The 27,793-nt window shown below is 41.0% G+C and overlaps 4 protein-coding genes across 12 annotated transcripts; 3 read left to right on the top strand and 1 right to left on the bottom strand.

Moving 5' to 3' along the window:
• The first annotated feature begins 497 nt into the window (after nt 1-497).
• Nucleotides 498-26,366, top strand: LOC120448572 (GTP-binding protein Rhes). 2 transcript variants are annotated; one of them, XM_039630635.1, is made up of 5 exons: nt 498-534; nt 22,458-23,299; nt 23,621-23,814; nt 24,621-24,804; nt 24,858-26,366. In XM_039630635.1, the coding sequence occupies exons 2-5, from the start codon at nt 22,743-22,745 to the stop codon at nt 25,264-25,266; spliced, it is 1,344 nt and encodes a 447-aa protein (XP_039486569.1). In that variant the 5' UTR covers nt 498-534; nt 22,458-22,742; the 3' UTR covers nt 25,267-26,366. The 2 variants fall into 2 exon arrangements, with proteins under 2 accessions (XP_039486569.1, XP_039486567.1); XM_039630633.2 differs by lacking the exon at nt 498-534 and adding an exon at nt 6,961-7,190.
• On the top strand, nt 8,981-10,935 carry LOC120448575. 2 transcript variants are annotated; one of them, XM_039630643.1, is made up of 5 exons: nt 8,981-9,339; nt 9,397-9,523; nt 9,604-9,759; nt 9,929-10,124; nt 10,769-10,935. In XM_039630643.1, exons 1-5 carry the CDS (start codon nt 9,137-9,139, stop codon nt 10,933-10,935), a joined length of 849 nt encoding a protein of 282 aa, XP_039486577.1. In that variant the 5' UTR covers nt 8,981-9,136. The 2 variants fall into 2 exon arrangements, 1 of the variants encoding a protein (XP_039486577.1); XR_005616119.1 differs by lacking the exon at nt 10,769-10,935 and having other exon boundaries at nt 9,397-9,541; nt 9,591-9,876; nt 9,929-10,024.
• Nucleotides 15,665-17,232, top strand: LOC120448574. Of its 2 annotated transcripts, XM_039630641.2 has the most exons (5): nt 15,665-16,420; nt 16,475-16,619; nt 16,674-16,799; nt 16,853-17,002; nt 17,068-17,232. In XM_039630641.2, the coding sequence occupies exons 1-5, from the start codon at nt 16,272-16,274 to the stop codon at nt 17,230-17,232; spliced, it is 735 nt and encodes a 244-aa protein (XP_039486575.1). In that variant the 5' UTR covers nt 15,665-16,271. The 2 variants fall into 2 exon arrangements, with proteins under 2 accessions (XP_039486575.1, XP_039486574.1); XM_039630640.2 differs by having other exon boundaries at nt 15,668-16,420; nt 16,475-16,799.
• LOC120448573 (lysozyme) lies at nt 17,245-19,184 on the bottom strand. 6 transcript variants are annotated; one of them, XM_039630636.1, is made up of 3 exons: nt 18,801-19,184; nt 17,723-17,947; nt 17,245-17,470 (listed from the first exon to the last, which is right to left on the bottom strand). In XM_039630636.1, exons 1-3 carry the CDS (start codon nt 19,138-19,140, stop codon nt 17,247-17,249), a joined length of 789 nt encoding a protein of 262 aa, XP_039486570.1. In that variant the 5' UTR covers nt 19,141-19,184; the 3' UTR covers nt 17,245-17,246. The 6 variants fall into 6 exon arrangements, 4 of the variants coding, with proteins under 4 accessions (XP_039486570.1, XP_039486571.1, XP_039486573.1 ...); XM_039630637.2 differs by lacking the exon at nt 18,801-19,184 and adding an exon at nt 18,065-18,733; XR_005616118.2 differs by lacking the exons at nt 17,245-17,470; nt 17,723-17,947 and adding exons at nt 17,966-18,305; nt 18,568-18,674.
• Nucleotides 26,367-27,793: the final 1,427 nt, after the last annotated feature.

Genomic DNA, 27,793 nt, shown 5'->3' with positions numbered 1-27,793 from the left:
TAATTAGTTAACCATTTTGTTCAGTGCACAGCAACCCCATTGATTGCTTGCTTATTCGCGGTCATTTGTTTAAAGTTCCAATTAATTGGACCGCATTTTATGAATGAGTGAAGCGAACTGGCGATAAGCCAGAAATATGTTCTTCACTTTAGATGTGACATTTTGATTGCTACCACATGTGTACAAATTAATTTTAAGCGCCAGCTGAAAAGTATGCCATGTTTTTTGTTGTTCAGCTGCAATGTACATAATTACACGAGAATTTCAATGCATGGAAATTAAATAATACCTTCTTAGTGACACACATATGGCTGGCAGCACTAAATTTGATTTCAATAATTCAATATTAGACATAAAGTAACAGCCACGTTCTTTGCCAGACTAAGAGCGACTGTTGTATTAACAGCCGAGAGGTCCTTTTAGCTGGCCAACATCGAAGTCGAGTCCTCAGTTGCCTGCTGTTCGTGAGTGGAGCAGGACTTTCTCAGCTCCCCGCATTTTTACCAACTATCGAAAGGCACAGCCCGCGCTCTCGTACGTAAATATTTATGTTTGCGAAACTCGCGTTCCGAGTTTGCAGTTCCGACTTCAAAGTTTGAGGGTGTGAGTGCGTATAAAAAACTACGAGTGCGTTAAAAAGTTCACACACAAATTGCATTATTTTCGCGCTGCGATATATTGGCGCGTTTTTCATGGTTTTCATTTTTTCCCCCCATTTTTTTCGCCGTCGTAAGTGGAACAAAAGCGTAATGTATATGCGGGAAAGAAAAAGTTTGGGGCGATTGCTATGGATGTGAATTTTGCATAAGGACATGAGGAGCAGCACCCAGGAGGACAAAAAGCGGAAGGGGTCGCATTAATTCCGGACATAAGCACTCAGAGAAATGACAATAATCCCCGTTAATTGACAAAATTTGTAAACTCTAAATATATGCTTATATATATTTGGTAAGCCTTTTATTTTTACCCATATATTTTACCTTTTCCCTTGAGTTATTTCAGCTTGTTTCATTTCGCAACGTGTTTTTCTAACTGCATATGTAACATACATTCTTGTGTAGCTGGCAGCTCGTTTATTTTAAAATTTCCATATAAACCCACTGACTTACTTGCCGCTGCCATTGTTGGTGGGGATCAAGTAACTTGTGATTCCTGAGGCCAAGTGGTTGCTCGCCACCTGAAAATTAGTCAGAAGCCCCCCCGATTTACAGCGAATTTAAGTGTATTAAGGCATTAGGCCAGGTCTTTGCCACGGGCAGAGAACTGCTCCCTTCCATGTGGCCAAAATGTAATTTTCTTAGCACTTTTGTTCACGCCCGACGACACATGTTGTGGTTCACACACCAACTCACCCGCATTTACCGCACCCACACAGATGACGGAAGAGACACACACACATACACACATATATACACACACACACACACAAAGAAACCACAGACACCGATACGAATGCCCCCCGGCAGCATTTACATACTCGCCCAAACATAAGCATAAGCGCAACTTAGCTTGCCAAAGTTTTTTGTTCAACTTTCCGTTGCCGCTGGCACGCTCAGAATGGGTGTGCACTAAGCCTGACTAATTGATACCCTAACTGCTTGTGACAGGTGAGGAAAAGTATGTGGAGTAGTATTTAATGACCAGCCAAGGAGTGCCTATAAATATCACTCATACGCAGTGTGTTCAGCATGTTCTATAAGCATATTTTTAGTCACCTTCACATAAAGTGCACAAGTTCTAAGCTTCTTTGGCTTTATTGAAACGTACAACGCAGCTAACTAAAGTGCCCAGTGCATACCCTACCATTACTGGTTGGCATATTTAAATGCTCAAAGTCCGGAGTTCGAAAGTAGCTGGCAGATATAATGCTTATAGTACAATCTCCGTCCTCAAATCGTCTGGTTGACGACACTCTTAGCTTTAGCCCGTTGGCTGCGGCACTTTGGCACTTTCGCACCCTGGGATTGCGGCGACTTTAATCGATGGGCACGCTAATAGCTCTGGATAGTGCGACATATGTTGGAATATACATATCTGATGGGGCTGCATTTCAACTCCTGTCTGCCAATCATTTCACGCTTGATTGCCGTCCACGGCCGGAGGCACAGGAATCCGGATTCCGGAATCCAGTGCCATCCGATGTTGTCCGTGGGATTTGGGCTGCCAAGTCAGACATTAAGCCAAAATGCCCGGCCGAACTGCCGGCAATTCATCTAAATCAGGTTCGGGCTGGCCGGCTCTGCGGTTGTGGCTTCCAATTAATTAAAACAAATTGTATTTGCCCATGGCCATGAAACAGTGCCGGCTGCTGATGGCCGGTCATCTGCCGGTGTACGAGTATATATATATATACATACACTTCCATTCTTTTTTCAATTAATTGTTATTTCATTAGCTTCCATTACCCGCCGAGCAATCCACCCACGCGTCCACTGTTAATGAAGTGAGTGCCCCATTCACCTGGCAAGAAAGCAGGAGAGCGGTGTGGAGTTGATCCTGGGTAGATGTACATTATAATTTTCACTTTTATTGGCTTTTAATGAATGCTAAATTGCCTGGGATTATGAATACACTTGCCCATTATCTGCTGCAGGGCCATTAATTAGATTACAAAACGTTTTACGGACTTGGGCGTGGGACTTACGAGATTTTCTCGCTTAAACGGAAGGTGTGTGTTTTGCATCTTATCTTCTAGTGGTTTTAAGCGTATTAATTTTAAGCCAACGTTTTTTATTTTTGTGGAAAAAAAAACCAAAAATATTGTCAAAAACCTGATTATTTCTCAATAACTTGGCCAGAAATGGCCGCACAGCTGTTTTGTGCTGCTAATAAACATAGCTAACTATGTCTATCCCCACTTTTTCGATATTTGAAAAAACAAATTTTACTAATTTTTGCATTTTTGATAAGGGGTACCATCATCAAAATTTGCGAAAAATGGCAAAAAATTAGCATTTCAATGTATGTACATGGATCGATAGGGAATTTTGTTACGAATTCAACGCGGTATGGCATTCCACATTTGGACAACTATTTTTACTGCTATCGAAAAAAAAACTGATTATTTTTTATCAAAAATTAGAAAAAAAAAAATGTTATAAAAAATCTGATATTTTTAATAGGCGTTTTTGCCATAACTTGACCAAAAATGGCCACACAGCTAAAATAAAGACTGTTTTGTGCTGCTAACAAACAAAGCTAACTATGTCTATCCCCACTTTTTCGATATTTGAAAAAACAAATTTTACTAATTTTTGCATTTTTGATAAGGGGTACCATCATCAAAATTTGCGAAAAATGGCAAAAAATTAGCATTTCAATGTATGTACATGGATCGATAGGGAATTTTGTTACGAATTCAACGAGGTATGGCATTCCACATTTGGACAACTATTTTTACTGCTATCGAAAAAAAACGGATTATTTTTTATCAAAAATTAGAAAAAAAAAATTGTTATAAAAAATCTGATATTTTTAATAGGCGTTTTTGCCATAACTTGACCAAAAATGGCCACACAGCTAAAATAAAGACTGTTTTGTGCTGCTAACAAACAAAGCTAACTATGTCTATCCCCACTTTTTCGATATTTGAAAAAACAAATTTTACTAATTTTTGCATTTTTGATAAGGGGTACCATCATCAAAATTTGCGAAAAATGGCAAAAAATTAGCATTTCAATGTATGTACATGGATCGATAGGGAATTTTGTTACGAATTCAACGCGGTATGGCATTCCACATTTGGACAACTATTTTTACTGCTATCGAAAAAAAAACTGATTATTTTTTATCAAAAATTAGAAAAAAAAAATGTTATAAAAAATCTGATATTTTTAATAGGCGTTTTGCCAAAACTTGACCAAAAATGGCCACACAGCTAAAATAAAGACTGTTTTGTGCTGCTAACAAACAAAGCTAACTATGTCTATCCCCACTTTTTCGATATTAAAAAAAAAAAATTTACTAATTTTTGCATTTTTGATAAGGGGTACCATCATCAAAATTTGCGAAAAATTGCAAAAAATTAGCATTTCAATGTATGTACATGGATCGATAGGGAATTTTGTTACGAATTCAACGAGGTATGGCATTCCACATTTGGACAACTATTTTTACTGCTATCGAAAAAAAACTGATTATTTGTTATCAAAAAATCAAAAAAAAAAATTTTGTAAAAAATTGGATATTTTCAATCGTCGTTTTCGCCATAACTTGGCCAAAAATGGTCACACAGCTTAAATGAAGACTGTTTTGTGCTGCTAATAAACATAGTTAACTATTTCTATCACCACTTTTTCGATATTTGAAAAAAAAAAATTTGAGAAATTTTTGCATTTTCGATAAGGGGTACCATCATTAAAATTTTCGAAAAAGGACAAAAAATTAGCATTTCAAAGTATGTACATGGATCGATAGGGAATTTTGTTACGAATTCATCGAGGTATGGCATTCCACATTTGGACAACTATTTTTACTGCTATCGAAAAAAAACTGATTAATTTTTATCAAAAAATCAAAAAAAAAAATTGTTGTAAAAAATTGGATATTTTCATTCGGCGTTTTCGCCATAACTTGGCCAAATGGTACATAGATAACAATACCATCCCTACTCTTTAGCGTCTTTTAATATTTAACTGTAAAATGACAAACCGTAGGTTGTAAATGCTACTGAAAACACTGCCGATGTCCTCGCAACGTCGACCACATTGAACAAATGTGATCGCAATGCTATTGTACTGAATCGGTATTCAGTGGTCTGTGGCTAGTGAATATCTGCGACCAGGTACGAGTGTGAGTGTGAGTGCTCTGCTGCATTCTGGTGCCGCTTGACTTGCATTCAGGAGCCGTCTCATTGACTTGTCAAGTGATGCTATCAAGCCGGGCTTGTGGTCGTTACACTGAATTTGCTTGTTTGTTTGTCCGCTCGGCTGCTGATTCACTTGTCTGCCGCCCGGCAATTGAATGCCACTCTGCGGCAATGCACTCCTCCTGGGCTACTGGATCCTGCCTTCTGGCTCCTGGCTGTCTGACTGCCATTCTGCGTGAGTCCTTTCAACACTTTGCACTTTCCGGCAAACAATCACATTCATTGACTTGCATTCACACATTGCGGGGCAAACGAGTGGCTGCTTTAGGTGGATATTACCTCACCAACCACTCTGCTGATTATTGCTTACTTATTGAAAGCGAAACTGATTCGCCAAGGATGCGGCAAAAGCAGCGATAAGATTGTTCCCCGCGGAGGCAGTGAAGCGTGCCACTTGGCAGGAGATACTTTTTATCTGCCACATACATTTTCCTGTCTCTCACACTCGCAAATACCTGATACACTGAATGCGCTTAATCACTGACATACTAAATAAAGTCTTGAAGTGATAATAGGATAATAAATGGGATAGTAAATAAAACTGGTCTGCAAATATCTGTTTGGTTTGTAGTAAAAATGCAAATAATTCATATAAATCCATTTATAAAATCACACTAAACGTTTAAACTCAAAAGAGCAAATATTGCTTCCATCGCATTGCTATGCAAATGGTTATTTATTTTCATTTTGGCATATTTATATTCCGTTTTGCCATTATTGATTTGGGACTTAAATTGCGTCGAGTAGTATTTATATTGGTGTTTAGTTATAAGTGTGGGATCTACGGAGAAATAGAAAAAATAAACCTGAAAATAACCATCAAATGGCTAACGAAATATGGAAGGAATTTCAAGTATATATTTTTCCAAACAAATTAAAGCCTGAAGCCTAAAGTAAACACATGATGGACACACCGCTCAGCTCATCCAATGTCCTCCTGTGGCAGTTAACTTTTAATTTCCTCACCTGAGCACAGGCACTTGCCCCACAGCAGGGGATTCCCCCACGCCGGCGTGAGTCCTGCGGAATCGTGAATCAGCGCCGCAAGCCGCAAAGGATACGCGGCAGACCGCATAAATAAAAAAAAAAATAAAAAATACAAACAGGAACAAAAACATCAGTTGAGCCCACTTTAGAGGTAATGAGGCGGTGTTAGTGGGTCGCTGGCATTTGCCATTTACCATTAGCGATTCAGGCGCATGGGGAACTGGCTTATTTTCATAATTGCCGCGGCTTAGTCGCGTTCTTAGCGGCAAAAACGGCTACAACAGCCAGAGCGCAATTGTCGCTAATCAGGAATGAGGATGTACCAACCTCCGCATTTGTGGCCCACTCAATAAGCGACTTGATAAACATGCTGAAATGATTACAAAGTCAACAGCTTATTTGCCATGCCAGAGACATTCAAATCCTAAACTCGCCACTCAACTGAATCAAAGTGCGTGGCGTAAGCACGATTTCTTAATTATGTGTACCCACGACTGCACAGAAAGAAATTTAGATCTTCGGGATACATCCTCTTGAGTGGAAGGTGGCCAAAGTAATGCAATTACAAGTGACATCTTACTTTGGATCAAACAATTTTGTAGCACACGTTAAAAGTTGTCTTCGAGATTTTTACTTACGTTAAGGTTCCTTAAGGAACGACTTAAAATTTCTCTTTAAAATAGCTTTAGCATATTTTATTTAAACGTTTAAGATGGAGAAAATTATTTTGTGTGTGCTGTGGTGTTGACACACAAGTTGGATGGCGAATAAGTTATCTATTGGGGGAGGAGATGAGCCGTACACCCGCTTGTTGCTGGCAAAAACTTTTCATTATATTTATGATACAGCTTGACTTTTGTTTTGTTTGTTTAACTTCTTGTCAACCTACATAATCTGGAGCTCTCTCTCTTCGCCGCTCCCACGACTCTGTTAGGATACGCTCTCTTCTGCTGTTAAGCGAGTGCGCAGGTCGCCGGAGTTGGCAATTGAATTTCACAGTAATTTCCTGGCCACGACGACTGCCATACGCTTCAGATAATCACTCGTCGGCCTGCGAGTCGGACGTGTTTTGGCCACGGAACAGAAAATATATATATGTATTTATATTACGGCGGGTGTTCGTTGCCTGTTTGTTCATTCATAAAGCCGTGTCCTTTTACGCGAAAGCCACAACAATCTCGCATCCTGGAGGACAACGACATCTCTCGTGTGTGAGTGCAAGTGCTCTTGTGTGTATTTTTGTGCCGACCGGAAATACTCGACCAAGGTGATAGAGAGAAGCCCACACACACAAAATAATTGCAAAGGACAACCAATTTAGTTGATGTCCATTCAGGTGAGCCAAAAATTTGTCGACAGGACATTGTTATCGCGGCGCCATTATATTGTGTGATTTCTTCTAATGCAATTTGTGGACTATTTTATTCGATTTGCTATTTCGCTTTTATGTGATTTTATTGTTGCTGCCTATTTGATTTGTTGCCGGACACCTGCGGGCACAATATATACAATACACAGTATACAGGGCGTATACTTAATGGCAAGACGCCCAACTGCCCCATAAAAGGCATTCGGGGACTTGGGTTACCAGCACAACCACGTTACCCACTCGAGGAGGTCCAAAAATTTTATGGTCTGCCACTTAAGTACATCAGTGTCTTGGCTTTTGTCTTTTGACTTTTATAGTTACTACTTGAATTTTAAGCGCCTGTCATGTGTCTCCCCGTTTAAAAGCTAAGTGAGGCAGAATTTTAATGTAAATCTTTGCTGATTAAGCTGCTACACACCGACAGTTGGCAATTCAACCAGCCCAGCAGAAAGCATATAAAATTGTGCCCCAGTAAATTCACATGCTTTGCATATTGCTTATCTAAATTGTTTGGTTCGTGCCTTGAGTGGGAAAAAAACATAGGGCCATTAAACCGAAGAAAACATACACACTCTCAGCCTTTCAGCAATTTTTCAATGTCATTCCAAGGCAGCAGAATTTTGACATTGCCCATTAATAAATTAGTAAGCTGGGATCTTCTCAGCGTGCTAATTGAGTGGTAAATGCGAGGATGCCTTGATGTAAAAGTCCTGTAAAGGACGAGGGCTGATATCTCAGTTCAGGAATCAGCATCACGCAAGTGCAAATTAAAAGAAATGCTCAAGATCCAGGAGCCATCAACAGCTGCGCCCACACGCCCACCCCGCCCACAAAGAAAGTAATTTGAGGCGCTTTCCCTAACCTTTCACCCCCATCCGCCTTTCACTTCCGTCGCAGCCTTTCGCAGCCTTTCACACATCTTTTAGCACTTTGGCCAAACTTTGCAGCCGCTTTGGTTCTGGGTATATAAATAAATATATTTGATATATATGTAGAGATATATATGCGTAGGAACTCTCGATGTGTGTGGGTGTTTGTGTTTGCCCATCTTGTTTTTGAACAAATCTTTTCAACAATTCAAAATGTTTACTGGAACGAATTTATGGGATCTCACATCTGTCCTCGTTTTTTCGTCTTTCTTGGCTTAAACCCTTCGAGGCCGTATACTCATTATATTCTTGTTGATTGTGGATTGAATGGATTTATACGAAAACATCAGGAAGCACAAATAAAATGCAGAGCATGAGAATTCCGAGAAGTATTTTTCTGGTCATGAAAAACGTCAGCTTTATTCACCCAAAAGGTAAAACGAAACCTATAAAAAATTGCGGCATTTAAAAAGAACATTTCATTGGAAAATACTCTGTAACTTAAGATACTTGAAAATGAGCTTCATTTACGGGTGTACTATAGCAAATTGTTGAGCACTCACAAAGCAGCGATAAAAATATACTTAAATCGGCTTCGAAGATGAGTAGATAAATCAACCTGCGCCATAATCCTTAAGACTTAACCATTGAAAATCGAGCCATCTATCATTCGGGTAATCTATTCAAGCAGAGTACAACCAGGATTCCCATCCCGCAAAAAAATAACACAAAGAACTCCCTTTTGGCTGTCATGTGTTGCCGCTGTAATCATTTGATTTGGATACGCTTGCAAATTCCCTAAGAGTGTGTTACTCGCTGAAGTTTGGGGTATTGTTATGAGAAGAAAAAGAAGAAAATCCTTCAGATACTACCCCTTGAAATGCCAGATGTTTAAACCGCATGTGGCAGCTAGGTGGGCTGTAAGCTGCAGCAACAAATGCTTTGCGTGTCAGGTTTCTTTTGTGATTTTTGTGTTTTAACTCATTTTCTTCGCTCTAAATATCCTGTCGGGGTTTTAATTCACATTTCACAAGTGGTCCCAAGATGGCGTCGTCTAGTTCTGGTGCTAACAATAAACCACCTCCAGTTCCACCTCGTCCTGTCGCTTTGCCACGCCCCAGTATGCTGCAGTCTGAATCCCAGGAAAGTCAGAGATCCTCCAGATGCAGTTATATAGTTTTGGTGTATCTCCTAGTCGTGGTTATACTACTGCTTGCCTTGGTTCAATGGGAACTTGTATCATACTAGTAAGTCTTTTATATCTATCTTTCTAATTTCCATAATAAACTGTAGTGAACCTTTAGCAAACCACTGACAGATCTCTTTTTGGCCAAGTACTGGATTAGTGTAGCCTGCATGCTGATCTCAGCTCCACTTTTGGCCATATTCCTGCTTATACGACAAATTCGATATTTACCAATTCTTGGCTGGGTGCTCATGTGCTTCATCGTAGGTATATTGCAGCAGCATTTTGCCCAGAAAGTAGCCCATATTTCAGATTACAGATAGAGCTAATGGTAATTGGTGTTTGTACCTTGGCTGCCTACTGTCATGCACTCAGCTTCTTGATTTATTTCACCATAACTGCAATTCTGATGATCGTCTTTGTGCTAATTGGATCCTTTATTCCTTGCGACTTAACTGCTAATGTGGCTATGTTGTTCATAGTTAGCGTTCCGATATTTCTGTACAGCATATATCTACTTGTGATCTTCATGATGTTTGATTCAGGCGATGGATTTTTCATCTCCTTCGCTGTATTAGTTTTGGGTATTGTGTGTATGGTAAGGTATAATTTGTTGAATTTGGTATTTCCCTTAATTATTAGCTATGCAGTTTACCATGTACCACGCCCAACTAATTCGAGGTTGGCGATATGCAGAACTATATACCACCGATGGACTCTTTGCCGTGATCATCCTTTTCTGCCACTTCTGCATTATACTGATGCTTTTCTGCTTTTTGGACTGGTCACAAGCTGATGAAGTTGATGATAAGGATTCTCCTGAATCTGAAACTACTGCAATGCAAAGTCTGCCCTATGAGTTCAAAATCGGATTTTTAAATAAGGCCCAACATTTTGAAGATGTAATAAAGCTTTGACTGCAAGGAAATTAAACTATTGTTTATGTATGATGTTTTATTATACACCATTTTATTACATATCTTTAAGGAACTTATCATGTAATAACCCCTTTACTCCGTTTAATTTTAATTTAAGTAGTTAGTTTAATAAAAAGGACTGTTATGCTAAGTACAACATTTAACCTGCAGAATGAATTCAAACATTTAGTCGAGTGAACAGCGGCACCACGCTTATTATTCACTTATTATTGCCACGATAATCCCTATCTTGTTTTAATCAAATTGAGTCGGGTCTTATCTCTCGTTGGCATAACCGAAAGCAAAGGAGCAAGCGAGTAGTGGCCATCTGGCATGTGGCTTAAAGGATTCCCCCGGCTGGGAATATAAATTATCGCATTATGCTTGCAACTCAGCTTTTTCGCCCGCCGTGCCATGATACCAATTAGTATAATTACCAGGGGAAGAAAAATGAAAACAGAACTTTTTAGTTGGTAAATACTTGATGAAAAGCGCAGTTCTGCTCAGCACATTTTCTATGCTCATTGCTGTGCAGTGGGCATTAGTTTTTATTAAATTATTTTAACTTTTAAGTAGCTTACAGGGCTCTGTGGCCATTGGTCTCCTCAGCTGTCACCAAAAATGATTTTTTGGGTCAGACCACTCAGGACATCAGGCGCCTGCTAAGCCCACTCGTCGACATTATAATAACATCCATCACTCTGGACCACACACAAATGACAACAACTGCCAAAAAGTAGCACAGTAGTTAAAACATAAACAAAACGCCAAAGACGCAGAAAAACAAAAAAAAGAGAAAGCCAAAACCATGGTTTACTTGGACTGCTCACTGAGTAAACATGACATATTTTTGTTTACTCAAAACGTTTTCCTCGTTTTTCTTGTTAGAAAAGGTGGCTGATGGGCCTTTTAGGCCAGAAATGAATGGGCCCTTTGACCACCATTTAACCTGCCGTTTCGGCGCCTTCATACACTCGCCTTTATGACAACACAAAAAAATATATATATGTAAATATAAATATATATATAAGGATATGTATAGGATTGTGTATGAGTGACTGTTTATGCATCCAATAATAAGCAATTTCGTGCACATAATTGGCAGTGGCATGAGCCGAAGCGGGCAAAGTAAATAGCCATAATTAATGTATACAACATAAATGTGACCTGACCGAAATACAAAAAGCGGTCGAAGCTCACGAAACGACATAGCCTTAAAAGAAACGTTTGTCTCCAATGGCGCACAGTGGTTCAGAATCACCGTCTTGTTTACCATTTTCAATCTCAAATAATAGCAGTGGAGCTATAAAAATAATAATAATTTTTACCAAAAATCAAATTTTAAATTGATGTAGCTGATTACACATGTCCCATAACAAAAGTCTCCATGGAGCTATTCCACTGCCATCTGCTGAACGTTGTATGCTGTATAATGCGTATACGCCACGTTGTACGCACTGGAAAATGTGCAATAAAGACGGGTTTTTTTCATTGATACGCAAAGCAGCGAAATGGGCATCTATGTTGTATAATGCAAACTGTATATTGAGTGCGGAATGTTTAAGCCAGACATTTCTGCAAAATTGTGAAGGATGAAAAAGGGGGTGGGAAGGGGGAAAATGCGGACGGAAAAAAGAGCATCAGCCGCAAAATTGGCAGAAACAACAGGAAAATGTTTTTCGCCGGCGTGGCGATGCTGTTTCGCTGATGTTTCTCCGGCTGATTGCGTTGATGAAATCGCATTGATGCTCGAACACACAGCGAAAAATAATAATCAACCATTTTATTAAAAAAATTCGCATATGACAGTGAACAAAATGGAAAAACCAATAAAAGAATTTATATTGTGAAATCTTTTGACCGCAGGGAGTACATCATTTTAAATTGGCTATGATGAAATAAATTTGGATAAATTTAAAGCTTTTCTTTTTTGTTTTTATATGTAAGCTATGATGGAAAGGGCGCAGCTGTGCACAGTTGTACAAATTTATAAGTAAGGCACTTTAAAAGTTTTATTATTTTTGGTAAGCTGACATATGATAGGTTTTTCTTTCCGTGCTGAATCGGGAGCAACGACACATCCTGCGGATATTTGACGGCCTAGGGTGGCTTCACATTGCAGGAAGTGCTGCTTTGTGTGTGTGTGTGTTGCCGTATTTGGACACCCATCAAGGGTCTGAAGCATTCTCATTATTATAAAAATGATGAGAGGCCGTTGGGTTGGGGATCCAAAATCCAAATTAGATTTGCACGTTGTGTCAATGAAGGTTTGCTCACAAACGCCGTCCGGGCGTCATTTAATTTTCATTTAATTTGGCAAAACACATTTTGGGGCGCGGGCAAGCTCTAATCAGGCGCAAAGCCTTTTTATTCTGATAATAGTAAAATTAAATAAATGCAAACTGCTGTGAAAATTTGAATTTGAATTTTCGGCTGCTCGGGTGCACAAAAGATGTCTGCGAAATTTATGCGTTGCCCGCCGACGCCGGTCCTTTAATTTTTCGAAGGGAAGCCATTGTGATTGTCGTTCCACGGCGTTGACAGCTGCTCCCTCGGAAAACCATCGTTTTCCACAAAACCCAAAAAAGTACCCCGCCCCACTTGATGGTCGCCCTTTTGTTGCCTGCATTGCTGTGACATTTTTATTACAAGGGCTCATGAATTTTATTTCGCTCGCGAGCAAAATGCCGTCAATATTATGGGTTTTGGGCCCACGCGGCCTCAAATTTTTGGACTCTGGAGCAAAACTATTCGGCCAAGACGATCGGAAAGAAATTGTGTGCACAATGCGCGCTGCCCGCAAACAACTCTAATTAAAAAAGTTTTACGTTTAACCACTTGACTTGGCCCAAACACAACCGTACCGGCATGTTACACACATGTGCACTGAGGAAAAAGTTCGAGATTAATCAAATATTTTCTTATAAAAAAAAAAACAAGAAACGATATAGTATTAAATCCATGTATAGACTTCGCTTCATATTGATTTCTCATTTAAATTGAATTAGAGGTAATCGTATTATTCAACTTTAAATAAAGAATTATAATTATAAAAAACCCAATGAGGGAAAATTCAGAAAATATTAACATTTTACAAATAAATTTATTAACTAATTTTTAAGTGGTACAACATTTGATATAGGATTTATTCTGCGTGCTGCATGTTTGTGGCATGTGAGTGTGTGGCTAGACAATCAAAACTTTTGCCGCAGCCGAGGAAACTTCAAAGCAAAGACAACAGGCAGCCTAGGCGAAAAGGCAATGGAATTGTAAGTGTAGGTCCTCCAAAATGTGGAGAATTGTGGGGAAATGAGGAAAGCGGAAAGGGGAAGGGGGGCGGCAATAAAATTAATGAAGCGCCTCGGCTTTTAGCCGGCAGCCATGAGAGAGACATTAAAGCGGTTCGCCAGAACAGTTGTAGGTCATGTCATTGCCAATGTCTGTTTAAGTATGCGCTCAAAGAGCGCCGTTTGGCAGGAATTACGAGGACGACGAGGATGGGAACAGCCAGGAGTCGAAAGCCAGGACGAAGAAACCAGGACAATATACCCGCGGGACAGCGTCCTTCTTGCTTTTGTTGATGGCGGGGGCTAATCTCTGATGTACACTTAATTATGTGGCACACTTTTGATTGCTGCCGGGGACGTGAGCAGGGTGTCCAGACTGGAAAACGGCAACCCTTTCAGGTTTAGTCGACCATCCAACACCCACACACTTTTTGGCCATGTCATGTAAATTTCATTTGGCAAATGCTGTTAGCTTGGCAGTCGGAGAGTATGCTATACTTTTTGAAATTTTCATTCGACTTGGCAATGCAAACAAGCGAAAGCTGGAAAATCATGAATGATAGAGGTTTGAAAAGGACTAACCAACAGAGAGAAAGAGTGAAAGAGTGAAATGGATGATTGAGGAGGAGCTCTCCTAATCTCTCTGCCAGCTGAAAAAGTTCCCAGCAAAGTTTCCAAGTTGAGCGCCAAAAAATCTTTATCACAACTTGCAGTGCATTCCATCAATTTTGCACCACTTTCAGTTCACCACCATCTCTTCCATTCTATCTCCTCACCGTGCTGCAATAAAGCAATCAATTTTGAGAACGCCCCTCGGCTTTTCCCGACCCTTCTCCCACTTTCCTACACCCCACACACTTTTTCCATCGCGGATGAACGACACCTTTGACACACGGAGCAGTGAAAAAGAAAAATATCGGCGTGCAGCGAGTTATTCAACCGAATTGGTAATTGTTTTTAAATGGAACTCTTTTGTCCTTGGCCATGGGCCAGTTGATCGCAATTCAGCAGTTTAGCAGTTCAATTCAGTCGATTCCCAATCAATCAAACAATCAAGCCATGTTTATCAACAGCGCTCAGTATCGACAACAACTAATGAACACGAATCGCGAGTCTGAGTCGCTTCTTATCGGATTGTCTATGCCGCATATTGTCTGCTCATTTGGACTATTTTTGTTTGCAATATGCGCTATTTGCACATTTGATTGAATAAAGTTATGTACACTTGTCATGCAATCGAGAGATTAGGACTCAGGCGAGGTAGAAATCATCGTTTTACTAGGGCAAAACAATGCCGACTTACTTGGGCATTGCTCTCGATAAGGCAAAGATAATGAAACTTTCCTGAAAACCTAAATAAAATGTAGAAAGAAAAACAAGAGAGAACGCTATAGTCGAGTTCCCCGACTATCTGATACCCGTTACTCAGCTAGTGGAAGGGAGAAGGAGAGTCTTAAACACAGTTTTTGGCGGTTTGTAGGCGTTATAGTGGGCGTGGCAGAAAGTTTTTTGGCAAATCGGTAGAAATTTACAAGACTAATACAAAAATGAAAAAATATCAAAACATTTTTCAAAAGTGTGGGCGTAGCAGCTTTGGGCGGTTTGTGGGCGTTATAGTGGGCGTGGCAGAAAGTTTTTTGGCAAATCGATAGAAATTTAGAAGACTAATACAAAAATGAAAAAATATCAAAACATTTTTCAAAAGTGTGGGCGTGGCAGCTTTGGGCGGTTTGTGGGCGTTAGAGTGGGCGTGGCAAAATTTTTTTTGACAAATCGATAGAAATTTACAACACCAATACAAAAATGAAAAAATATCAAAACATTTTTCAAAAGTGTGGGCGTGGCAGTTTTGGGCGGTTTGTGGGCGTTAGAGTGGGCGTGGCAGCATGATTCGACAAACTTGCGCTGCGTCTATGTCCCTGGAGTCTGTATGCTTAATCTCAACTTTCTAGCTTTTGTAGTTCCTGAGATCTCGACGTTCATACGGACGGACAGACGGACAGACGGACAGACGGACAGACGGACAGACGGACGGACAGACGGACATGGCCAAATCGACTCGGCTATTGATCCTGATCAAGAATATATATACTTTATATGGTCGGAAACGCTTCCTTCTGCCTGTTACATACTTTTCAACGAATCTAGTATACCCTTTTACTCTACGAGTAACGGGTATAAATAGTAATATTTAATAATTTAATCAGTGTGGAATCATCTTTCGCAGCAAACAAAAAGTGCTTAAATTTACATAAGAATTAACTACATGAAATTAGAAAACTATTCCTTAAGTCCATTTATCCTGCGATTAGGAATTAGGCACTTCCTGTAACCTTAAGTAGGCCATGAGGGAAACCATGAATTTATGCATTGCGCATACGCACTGTTTGCCCGCTATCAGTCGCAACAAATTAATGCGACATGGCAGCAATTAGTCCGGCCCTGCTAAATGATTTAAAACTTGCGCCAAAAGTTTTGTCTTCACTCCTCCGCTTGTTTGTCCGCTACATTTTGCGCAAAACTTTTAATTATTACACACTTGCGAGTTGTTGTTCAATTTGTTCGCGATGCTGCCAGATTATAAACTTTTGTCGAGTTCAATTATGTACGCCGAATCGTCGTCATTGTTTGTTCTAATTCGCTCCCATCAACTTTTGTGCTCTGGACGTCTCATTTCGATGTGCAATTAACGCTCGTGCCCGGAATGGCGTGAATTTTTCATACGAAACTTGGAGTAACTTCGCCTTAGACGGCCTGGTGCCCGAAATCAAACTATATTTCCAGATGCCATGTTCGAGGCAGATATCACCATCTGGCCGTTTTTCCACACGGAATCGGTGGTTGAGAGACGAAGATATATCATCAGGGTTTTCCTGGATTTCTGCCTTTTTGTCGTTATAGGATTTGTGCACTGGATCCTCATGCTAACCTTGCTGCAGTAAGATTTTTGGGTACTATGCATTGTACTTTACATTAATGTTAATAATACTAGGGAATGGTTTCTGGACTTGGTAAAAGAGCACTCATCTGCGTTGCTCCTAGCTTTTGTATTTGGCATTTTCCTGCTTTTTCTGTTTGCCATTAGTAAGCCGCTGCGGAAAATGTCCTGTGTCAACTGGCTGATTACGCTTATTATCGTGGGTATCCCAACACTCGAAATACCTAACCATGTAACCCCATATCATATTAAGGTGGAATGTGTGGTGATTTCACTCGGTGTGCTGATCGTATCCTCGGGAGTACTTTACATGCTTGCCGGATTGCTGATAGTTGCCCTAGCATTTGTGCTATGCACACTCATTGCTGCTTTAATGGCGGTAAGCTGGTGTAAACTTAGGATATTCGAAAATAAACAAATATCCTGCTGTAGTATGACCTCACTGGCACCGGACTGTACCTATATGCCCTAGCTACTGGCACTTACATACTGAGCATATACTCCTTGGTATTGCATGCGGTGCTCGACGTGATCTGGGGATTTTATCTCTTTGCATTCTGCATCGGTTGTGTGGTGATGATGGTAAGCATTTTCAGCATTTTCCGCAGTCTGCAACTGTCGGCAGCATAACCACAAATCACTTGCAGTTCCTGATGTATCATGTGCAGTGCATCATGGGCGGAAGAAGGGCCTCGACCAAGTTGTTCGATGACAAGTTCGCCGCCCTGCTGCTGTTCCACGAGTTCATAGGTCTCTTTGTGCTAACCCTCTACTGGCGGCCCATCATGCAGCGCCTGCAGTTGAAACAATAAACGAGCAATCGGTACTAAGTAATCCCACTGTATTTCAAGCAGCTTTCCAATCGCCTCTCCACCAGGCTCCCCAGTGGCTCCTGCCTGTGGCAGCCGCCCGGTCCTCGCATGTGCAGCCCCACATGATCCCGACACTCGATCCGTCCGTCTCCATTGCAATCCTTGCCTCCATATCGCTGCACATAGCTCCGCACAATGCGCTCGGCGCACTGGTCATCCACCACGCATCTTCCGTAGTCTGTTTGGTGGAAGGATGAGAGGTAGAAAATGGGTTAGTCGGTGGACATTACACGCTTGTGGCAGCCTGACAACAACAGGCTACACTTGAACAAATTATGCAACAAAATCTTGAAAATTCACAAGTAAGCCATTAAGATCAAGTTACAGTATGATATAAGTGAGACATTAATGGTGCAAAGCACTTTAGAATGGCTTGTTTCGAATAGTTGTGATGTTGTTGCAGGACATTTATGCTCAGTGTATTCATTACCCTGTGCGAGTGAGTCGTCCGGGTCAATTATCCGCAGTGCGTCCTGCCAGTAGACGTGGGAGATGCGATAAATACCACACGGCTCCTCCGCTCGTCCTCGGTTCCTGCAGATTGCCGGAATATTATCCGTAGCAGTGGTGGCCATGCAGGCCAGGCACTTGGCACTTGGCTCTGGGGAGGATGTGGCAGACGGCTGGAATGTTGTTATCGTCGGGGTCTGGGCAGCTGCAGAACGCATTCCAAAGAGGGCCCAATTAGCCGTTTAATCGAAACTATTTACCACACACAATATGGCCAACAGCTAACATGCAGCATAGTTGGCCAAGAGTTAGCCATAGTTACCCATAGTTCCCTGGGATGTAAATAGCTCCTAGACCTCACGTTTTAACCGCACACTCCTTGTAAGTTGCCAAGTTTTTGGAGTATGTTTTATTAGCAGAATTGCCGAGAGAACTTTAAATTGCACTTTTATGAACTTTAAATTGATGTAATACTAGTTCTGACTATATTCTGGCCTTGAAAGTGCAGAGTGCGTTGCTAAACGAAACTTAAATTGCGTTCACATTTGGTGTTCATAAACGTCCTGTTATTTAAGAAATATATGTAAGTCTTCCGTCGGCAAAATAATTGTTTCAAACTAAAGTTTCCAATTCGAACGCAAGGCAAGGGGATGAACTATAAATCTATACTTCAAGTTAACAATCTGCAGCAGATGTGTATTTATTATTAACAGCTTCGTTTCAAACATTTAAGTGCTTGGCATACTGCCTCAATGACTGGCACTATTTGAAATGACTGATTAAAAGTTAAATAAAATATGTATGACCATAACAAAAACAACTCACGCGTTGTATAGTTGTTGTGCAATGAATACAAGCTTTCATTTATAATCGCTATAATTTCGAAACGCTGACATCTGCTGGCTCATCTTATGGCAATTCTAATCAGTCAGCTGGGAAAGAAAAAAAAAGAGAAAGACAGAGAATACCACCATCCCAACAATGAAAACCGCTTATAAAATTAACCAAGCACTAAGAGCTTTTTAGCGATTGAACAAGGGTCCTTGCGGCGCACTCACCCACTGCCGCAGCGGTGACCACGGGAAAGTCCTCCGCCAGGACCTCCACTCGGTCTCGATCCTTGAGATTGATGTGCAGTCGGCCCAGATGATGCTTCTGTCTTAAGTGCAAGTAAATGGCGCCGATGATGAGCAGCAATGCGATGAAAATGGCGCCCACACTCAGCACTTGCCGAGTGCAGCAGGACCTTCGAGTCCAGCGTTTCCGTTTCCGCCTTTCCCCGGACATTGACAGCGCTTCGGCGTATTCCTGATGCTCCGCCAACTTGGCCTCATCCGTTTCCACATCCTCGCTGTAGTTGGCCAGCTCCGCCACACTGCTGCTGCAGGTGGGCTCCATGACGAGCTAGCTTCTCCCTCTGCTATCGCCAACGGACTAACCCAAGTGAGTAGCAGGAACACTCAGTGGCATTCATATATATATATAAATATGTATAGTGCCAAGTTACAGGTGCTGCTCGAGATAACCTCCCGTCGATTATCGCTCAATGTTGTCGGCGTAATTGATGCCCGCTGTTTGCGGTTTCTACATTCTCTTCGTTTTTTTTTCTACCGACCAGCTAATCTGTTCCAGCTTTTGTTTTCCATTCCGCGGGCATTTCGATGGGTTTTTCTCTCGCATTCAAGTGGCGCTCACCATGGAGATTTTCCTCAAATCCGCGAACATCAGTAGTCGTACACCTCAACAAGTTTAAATTGCATGTGGTTTTATTCGCACGAATGGCACGCATTTAAACTAGTATATTGTTTATTTTATAAACTCTTGTATTTGGCTGCAATCATTTTTCAAATAACACTGAAACTAATTTAATTGAAGTTTTTGCTGAAACTGTTTTCATTATGTGGTTGTATAAAAATATTAGCACAGCGGAAAATGATCAAAAATTTGGTATCTGCATTTAATTTAAAGTTTTGTTTATTTATAATAATTTTATTTAATCTTTAAAGAGCATTTACTATTGCTTTAATTATATATTTCTTTGATTTCTTTCGGTGTATACATAGATTGGGTGTCGATGACACTCCGCTTCCATTTGCGACATGACAACTTATGGCAGGCGTCCACTGAAAGGGGGGAAACGGGGGAAACTGGGTGGCGATATTTGCCAAATGGGAGGTGGGTGGTTTGCTGTTAACCTTGCGCATTTGTATGCGCGAATTGTAAACAAATATGAGAAATTGTTGAGACTCTTGCGGCGAAATTGGAACGCAAGTGGGGGCAGCAAACAACAGCAGCCGCTTGTGGCACCACCAGGCTCCAATGGAAGGAGAGGCATCCTTTGTAAAGGGGTGTGAACAGGACGTGCTCGAAGTGCCTCCTGAAGTGCCACTTCTTCATACGCAAACTTACTTCACGACCATCGAAGTCTGTCAACAGCAAAGTGTGTGTGTACCCGTGCAATGCATCCTAAAACACTGTAAATCTCTGTTTACTCCCCATTTATTTATATTATTTTTCTAAAATATTTACGATCAAGTTTGGTTTACTTTCGAGTGGCAGCAACGATTTCTCTGTCTTTCGAAAAGTTTTTTATTGAGATGAGTTGAGCACAAAGTTATTGACACCTTCAAATCACGCGTTGCGTTCTTGGACTTAGAAAGTTAAAATAGAAAAGAATTTTATGTATTGCGAAAATGTCAAAAAAAAAACAAAAATAAAATTATTTTTCTAGATTTTAAAGGCGATAATTTCCTAAACCACAAGATTGCTTTAAGGTTGTTTATTTGGATTTGAGTTTAATTTATTTAAGTTCTTATTCTATGAAATATAGTATTATTCGTCTGTTTGTTAATAAATAGTTTAGTTATGCACAAATATGCTTGAAAATTAGCCAAAACTAGAGTCCCCTCTTTGGGGACGCCTCTGAGCACATTGTGCACAGGTGCTCGGCAAATAAAAGAACTGCTCCGTCACTTAGTTGATTATTCTTTCAGTTTTTCCGTACAGCAGCCATTTCCACATTGCCCCGCCAATGTCACCATTGTCTCAAGGCGTTTCCGTTTCCCATTTCGGTATGTTTTTCTCTCATACGGCCAAGGCAAAAAGTCATTTGTATGTTTTGGGGGTGCGTGGGGGTGTCCTGCCCCCCCTCACCAACACGTGGCCAGATGAAAGGACGAGCCAGACCGCAAGCCAAAATCAATTATGGAAAAATTACCAGTAGTTGGGCTAAATGGCCTTTATATGGTTTGGGCTTGGGATTGGTTTTGGTTTTGGGGGCACGAATGGGTTTTGGCGGGTGCCGCCATGTATGTATGTGATATAATATGCGGTGAATTCGTTTCTTTGCAAATTTTCCACTCCAGTTCGTTTTGTGTTCTTGCTCCGATTTTCCATCGTCAGCGAAAAATGCACGAAAACGGGAAAGGAAAATGAAAATGAGCTGAAATCTGAACGCGAGTACGAGCACTCGGAGAGCACTTGGTGCACTCGATTATGGTGGGCGTCAAGCTGCCGTTGGGGCGGTAAGGGTAACGGTAAGGGTAACGGTAACGGCTCTTTCCGGTCTGATTTTGCCACCCACTTCCTCCTTCCGCCCAGTTTGACCACCACGTCCTTTTGCTGCTGCCGCCGTTGCTGCTGCTACTGCTGTTGCATGCGATATGCATGAGCTGTGCCAATGTGGCCATTCCGGCTGATGTACACGGGGCACGTAGCATGCTAAAACAAAGTTAATTAGATTTGCGGCAAGATGCCCATTATGGCTTAAATGCGGCGGGGGGTCAGGCAATAGCCCTTTTAATGTATGGAGTGCAGCTGGTTTTTCACAATTTCCTTTTCATTGGTTTTGATGAACTTGGGGTTTTGCCAATTTCCACATCAATCTGTGCCAAACACGATTTTTAATGCTCTTTGCACTACTCATTTTAGAGAGCTCATAATCAAGTCTGTATTTTCTATAATCTTATTTTTTACTTTAGATGAACATGTTTCTGTAATAATTTATAATATTCAAGCATTGTTTATAGTTTTGGCCGAAGACATACATTATTTATTAGCAGCAACAATTTGCACTGGTAACATTTATAGTAAAGCTGAACTTAATTTAAATCTGTGATTCCCAAGCCGATTAGCATTTCCAGTTAGGATTAAAATAGTGGAATGCAGTACATTTCGGCAAACAATTCGCTTCACTTCACTGTGAAAAATGAAAACTGAAGTTTAGTTTACCAACGGTTTTAGTTGGCAAACCTTTTCCGAAACTCACCATTTTAAAGGCGGCTCATGTAGTTGGAAGTTATCTGGCTTAAGGTAGTCAAAATTTCAAAGTTCACTTTATTTCCCCCGTAACATTTCATTGCAGCCACAAAGTGGTAGAAATGTAAAGTTATTTTTGCTAACAATCGGATTTAGGCAACTTTGCCCAACTGCAGATAATCTGAGTTCGGGTGACGGGTATGTGGTAGTCGAGGATTCATTTCCCACTTACATTTTCCTCTTGCATTCTCCTCTTGCATTTTCCTCTTTCATTTTCCTCTTTCTTCAACATGGGTTTTTGGTTTTCGTGTGGTTTATTCGTCTGTTTGGGCCACGGGGCAATTACCGTGCTTAATGGCCTCCGAAATGCTTGCCACCACCACCGCTTTTTCTTGCCGGTTTCTTTGAGTAAATGGTGTAACTTTTTTTTAATCTTTTTTACATCTCTCTTTTTGCAGTTTGCAGGAAGCGGAGGCAACGCGTCTAATGCATTTCGTTCGGGATAAAGTTTATACCATTACGGCGGCAAGAGGTACATATGCAAATGTCAGCTTGTTAACGACAAAGTTGAATGATTGAAAATGCAAATTGCAACCGCAACTGCTAGGCTAAAAGACAACAACAACAGCAATAATAGCGGCAACAAAAAGAAGAAGTGCAATCGCGGTGCATCAACACCACAAATTAAACCACCGGTGGTGCCGACGACAACCAGTTAAAGTGGCGGAAATGACAGAGTCAAAATGTATCGCTGCAAAAATTGGTTTTGTGCGCGCAGCAACAACAACAACTACGTCGATGTGGCACTAAGCGAGGCGCCACCCATTCATCCCACAGCAACAACAACAACAACAACAGCAGCAACAGGAATAACCACACCGAATAGCCGCAACTTTAGCGCCAGCAACAACAATAACGTGCGAAGCAACAGCAGCAAAAGTAATCAGCAAACAGCGGCACAAAGAGCCGTCACCACCCAAGCCGCCCACATTCCTCCACACCCACACCAACACCCACACCACCCGAGCACCACCCACACGACCGATGAGGCGTCTCCACCACAGGCGCACGTGGTTACCTTCCTGGACGAGTCCACTGCCGGCGGGAGCAACGGTGCCGTGACCAGCAGCCGCCTGGTCACCACCGCCGAACTGCATCAGGCCCACATGCTGGAGCACCACTCGAATCTGGACGCCATCGAGCAGGCGGACGACTTCATCTACGGTCCTGGCGCAGGACTCTCGCTGTGCGACGACAGCCTGCCGTCGGCCAAAAACTGCTATCGCCTGGTCATGCTCGGGTACGTGCACTGAAAACAATAATGTTTGTTTGCAACTAAATACTATTTAGCAAAAGCTATATAATAGTATAATCTTTGTTTCATATTCTTTGCAATTTGAGTGCTTTCATTTTACACACTCCACCAATATATTTTATGTTACCATTTATTCCTTGATCCTTTTCTTATTTACATTTCTCTTACTGTATTAATCATCGAATGCATGACGCCCGTTCGTGTTAATTTTGAGCTTTCATTGGCGTTTCTTTGCATTCGTTGAGTGGACAGGATGGCTTCAATTTCAAAATCCAATCTCGATTTGCAATTTTCCTTCCCATGCAGCTCATCACGAGCCGGCAAGTCATCGATTGTGGCACGTTTCCTGGGCAATCGTTTCGAGGAGGCCTACACGCCGACCATTGAGGAGTTCCATCGCAAATTGTATCGCATACGGAATGAGGTCTTTCAGTTGGATATTTTGGATACTTCTGGCTATCATCCGTTTCCCGCAATGCGCCGTTTATCATTTCTAACTGGTGAGTGTGACGTCTTGGCCATCAAATAGTTGCATGTGTGTGCGGCATTTCCAAGGATATTCGGCACGTTCTATCACTTAAGTTGTCGACTGCCTTCATTGGGTGCCATTTAATGTCCTATAAATTATCATAAAAATCAGGCTCAGCTGCTGGTAAACAAAGTTGGGTTCCATACCCTTTCGACCGCCATCAATGGCATGGGCACAGTTTTTGTAACTTCCTGCGGATATTAAGGCTCTCACATTTATTTAAACCATGATAAATGGGTCTGCGATTATGTTCAAGGACCTTATAACTAGCTTTACATAAATTAAAACTTGTTAGTTGTGCATAATTTATTGTAATAGTTTAATGGGACACTAATACTCTAAATTGTTAATAATTTCAAGCTAACTACATGCCTTGCGACCAGTCAGAACCCTATTATTTCTATGAACATCATGAACATAATAAAAACAATTCCTTTTTTTGTCAAGTGACGCCCACCCAAAAAGTACTTCATACTCATAAAAATATCTGTGAATGGCACTCAGTAAGTAGGGTATTCATGTCTCACTGGTATGCGTCTATTGATTTTCCCACACTCAATTTTCGGGTATCCGAATTACCCTAAACAACCCAGAACTCACACACAATCTGAAACACATTAACATAGGGGAGATGAGCTTCAGATGTCAGTATCGTTTTATATAGTGTCTGGAAAATTGCGAGTGCGTAGGTCATAGATGTGTGGGGCCATAAATAAGCTATAAATTTGCATTTGCTAAATCAAACGACGATTAATGTTCGCCATTTTATTGTTGCAGGGGATCTCTTCATCCTCGTCTTCAGCATGGATTCCCGCGAGTCCTTCGAGGAGGTGGTGCGCCTGCGAGAGAACATCCTGGAGACCAAGTGGGCAGCACTGAATCCCGGCTCCGGGTTCAAGAAGAAGAGTCTTCCAAAGATACCCATGATATTGGCGGGAAATAAATGTGATCGAGACTTTAAGTGAGTTGTGTTTATGAAAACACTTTGGATTCCAATTAATACTCTTTGCCCAGAACTGTGCAGGTGGACGAGGTGATGGGCTACATCGCTGGCCAGGACAACTGCTGCACCTTTGTGGAGTGCTCGGCTCGTCAGAACTACCGCATCGATGACCTGTTCCACTCGCTGTTCACCGTCTCCAATCTCCCCCTGGAGATGACCCCCAATCACCATCGTCGCTTGGTGTCCGTCTTTGGGGCGCCATCGCCACTCCCACCACATGGATCGGCGGTGGGCGGTACCAAAAAGAATGCCCTGTCCATTAAGCGAAGATTCAGCGATGCCTGCGGCGTGGTGACCCCGAATGCGAGGAGACCCAGCATCCGCACCGATCTCAATCTGATGAGATCCAAGACGATGGCGCTGAACGAGGGCGAGGGTGTGAGGAGTCCTTCGCGTTGGAACCGCTGCGCCCTGATGTAGAAAACCAGGGCAGTGTGATAGTAGTGATGAGCGGATCCATCGGGGATATCTGGCGAAATTGATGGATTAATGGAGCAGAAACTAATTATAAACGCAGCGTTTGGGTGATTTCGATATTATAGTGTAAATACTCGATTAGTCTGGTAGTGGCAAGTTGAAACTATTAATTAATTATGCATTTAGCACCTTCTCGCCATCGACAGGACAAAAGGCAAAAGCCGCGCAAATTGTATTTTATTGCATAATTAAAATCTGAAGGGATACTTGCATTGACTGCCCCTCACCTCTGCTTGACCAATTGTCCAAACTGATTAATTCTACGCACTTGATGCTCAGTTTTGCCTCTTCATTTTTGCATTCAATTTCGCATTTTAATTGCATTTGTAATTTCTGATCGTTGTAATTGCACATTTACTTGACGCACACACGCAAAAATAAAACCAAAACGCAGAGGACAATAATGTTAAAACGTATTCGGAATTGCGGGAATCGTAATTGTTATTCAAATTTAATTTATAGTTTTAGCCAATTGAATTTACATGAATTTATATAGAACTAATTTAATGTCATCGTTTATTGTTGAAGATACCAATTTATACATTTGACCGTTCGTAGGTCGTTCCATTTCTACACATACTCAACTCAACGCAACTTAACTATCAACTTTCAAAAGATTGCATATCAGCCAAAACTGGAACAGAATCACACCGAATCAAATACTATTGAAGGGAGTCTTGACCAAAACTTGATACCAACTAACTCTACTGTAACACTTGTACACCGATCTACGCGAGTCTAAGCCCAACTATGGTTAACTATATTGCAAAATAAAAAAAAGAACTAAAAAGCAAACACATTTCTAGCGTTAAACCGAATTTATCAGATCTGTTCTCGGCTCGATTTTTGGTCCCTTAGGGCGGATATCAAATCGAGAACAGCTCCGTAAGTTTAGAAAATTCGAGTTTCAATCTAACCTAAGCAACAGCAACAATTTTCGCGAGTTTAACATTTATAAAGTATTATCTATAATGGAAGTAAACCACATATGCGTTTCATCGCCAAATGAAACCAAGACCAAATGATTATTCTAGCTATACCAATGAAATAAACGCTAATATAAAAAGGTACGAGTATTACCTAAAAAGTTATTAAAGAATTCAAGCATACATATTTTAGGCAATTATCGTTAATGTGAAAACCAAAAAAAAAACGAAGTGCAAATATTTACAAAATTCGCGTTGGGCCAAAGTGCACAAATATAAATATAAATTAAACTAAGGATAATACCCGAAATTCGGGCAATTGTTCTCCAAAGTTATATTGATTTACGTTTAACCATGAAAGCTAACTTTTAAATGCTTTGGATTTGCATTATTTATTTACATGTTATATATATTGTAAACGATTGAATTACGATTTAATAAAATTTAAAACATAGACTACAGTTTTGGTTTGGAAGTTTGGTTAAAAGCTTTTACAACATGGTAACGAAAACATCCTTTAAGCTCGAAAGCTCGTTTTCAAAAGTAAACTTTGGTAAAGCTCTGCTGAATAAAAGGATAAAAGTTCAACAGTGTTGCGATAAATAGTTCACGATGAACCAGTAACTCCGAGCTTTATTATATATTATATTTTAATTAATTTACATTTATTATCGAGAATATTAAAGCCCAAAAATCCATCTAATACGAATTTGCATGCCTACAGACTGAAGTTATTCTTAAATGTATTATTTTTGCTAAATGCAACTAAATTGCTTTCATGTTATTTAAGTTTAGTAGGACTTGGAAGTTGGCTAGACTTGGTTTCAGCATAGGAAAAGCTTTTATGTTCAGGAAGTTTTGAAACCCAGATGAAAACTTCAAAAGCTTTAATATTATTTTTGAAATTGCCTCTTTACCCACAAAACTGAACGTTATGAATGACTTTGCCAAGCAGATAACCGCCACATAATTGGTTTATAATTAAATGGGTCAGACAAACGCATATTTCACACCACTGCAAAGTGTGTACACCTTGCGTATACGTGATGTGACGACATTTCCGCTCTCATATTCTAGAACAACAAATCACTGCATGTCCTGCCACGTTGACAACAACAATCTGGCACACATTGGCCCACATTACAAGACACTCTCTGGCTGGGAAAAATTTATGCTTTGCAGACGCGCCGGCCTGGTCCTAAATAATGGCCAGTTGCGCCATCCTGGAAAAGTAACAGGAGCACGTGCACGTGGCGATGACGCCGACACATTTACGCCCAATTGAACAATTTTCCGGGAAAAAAAGGTTGGAGCGGGAAATGGCTAAAGGGGAGAGGCGGTGGCAGGACGAAGGCGGTCCATGTGGCTGGAGGGCAGTCGCTCAGAAGTGCAGTCAATTTTAATTGCTTGTCTGATCGCAGACAGGGGCTATTAATAGGCTTATGGCTTGCATGATATACCCACGCTATATCCCGATGCGAAAACCTACTCCATGTGGCTTTCTGTGCGCGTTGGCAGTCGCTGGCTTATGCAAGTGAATTGTT

The sequence above is a fragment of the Drosophila santomea genome, chromosome 3L (genome assembly GCF_016746245.2).
Source record: "Drosophila santomea strain STO CAGO 1482 chromosome 3L, Prin_Dsan_1.1, whole genome shotgun sequence".
Taxonomy (NCBI): Eukaryota; Metazoa; Arthropoda; class Insecta; order Diptera; family Drosophilidae; genus Drosophila; species Drosophila santomea.
Note: the sequence above shows the minus strand (reverse complement) of the source record. Positions and strands in the feature narration are given on the sequence as shown.

Coding starts and splice junctions, on each gene's coding strand:
- LOC120448575 (XM_039630643.1), top strand. CDS start 9,137: ATGGCGTCGTCTAGTTCTGGTGCTAACAATAAACCACCTCCAGTTCCA. Junction 9,760..9,928: donor ATGTGGCTATGTTGTTCATA/GTTAGCGTTCCG, acceptor TTAGCTATGCAG/TTTACCATGTACCACGCCCA. Junction 10,125..10,768: donor TGAAACTACTGCAATGCAAA/GTCTGCCCTATG, acceptor TTAACTTTTAAG/TAGCTTACAGGGCTCTGTGG.
- LOC120448574 (XM_039630640.2), top strand. CDS start 16,272: ATGTTCGAGGCAGATATCACCATCTGGCCGTTTTTCCACACGGAATCG. Junction 16,421..16,474: donor CTCATGCTAACCTTGCTGCA/GTAAGATTTTTG, acceptor TAATAATACTAG/GGAATGGTTTCTGGACTTGG. Junction 16,800..16,852: donor TCATTGCTGCTTTAATGGCG/GTAAGCTGGTGT, acceptor ATCCTGCTGTAG/TATGACCTCACTGGCACCGG.
- LOC120448573 (XM_039630636.1), bottom strand. CDS start 19,140: ATGGAGCCCACCTGCAGCAGCAGTGTGGCGGAGCTGGCCAACTACAGC. Junction 17,948..18,800: donor GGTCACCGCTGCGGCAGTGG/GTGAGTGCGCCG, acceptor TGCGTTCTGCAG/CTGCCCAGACCCCGACGATA. Junction 17,471..17,722: donor GGACGACTCACTCGCACAGG/GTAATGAATACA, acceptor TCCACCAAACAG/ACTACGGAAGATGCGTGGTG.
- LOC120448572 (XM_039630635.1), top strand. CDS start 22,743: ATGTATCGCTGCAAAAATTGGTTTTGTGCGCGCAGCAACAACAACAAC. Junction 23,300..23,620: donor TATCGCCTGGTCATGCTCGG/GTACGTGCACTG, acceptor CTTCCCATGCAG/CTCATCACGAGCCGGCAAGT. Junction 23,815..24,620: donor CCGTTTATCATTTCTAACTG/GTGAGTGTGACG, acceptor TTATTGTTGCAG/GGGATCTCTTCATCCTCGTC.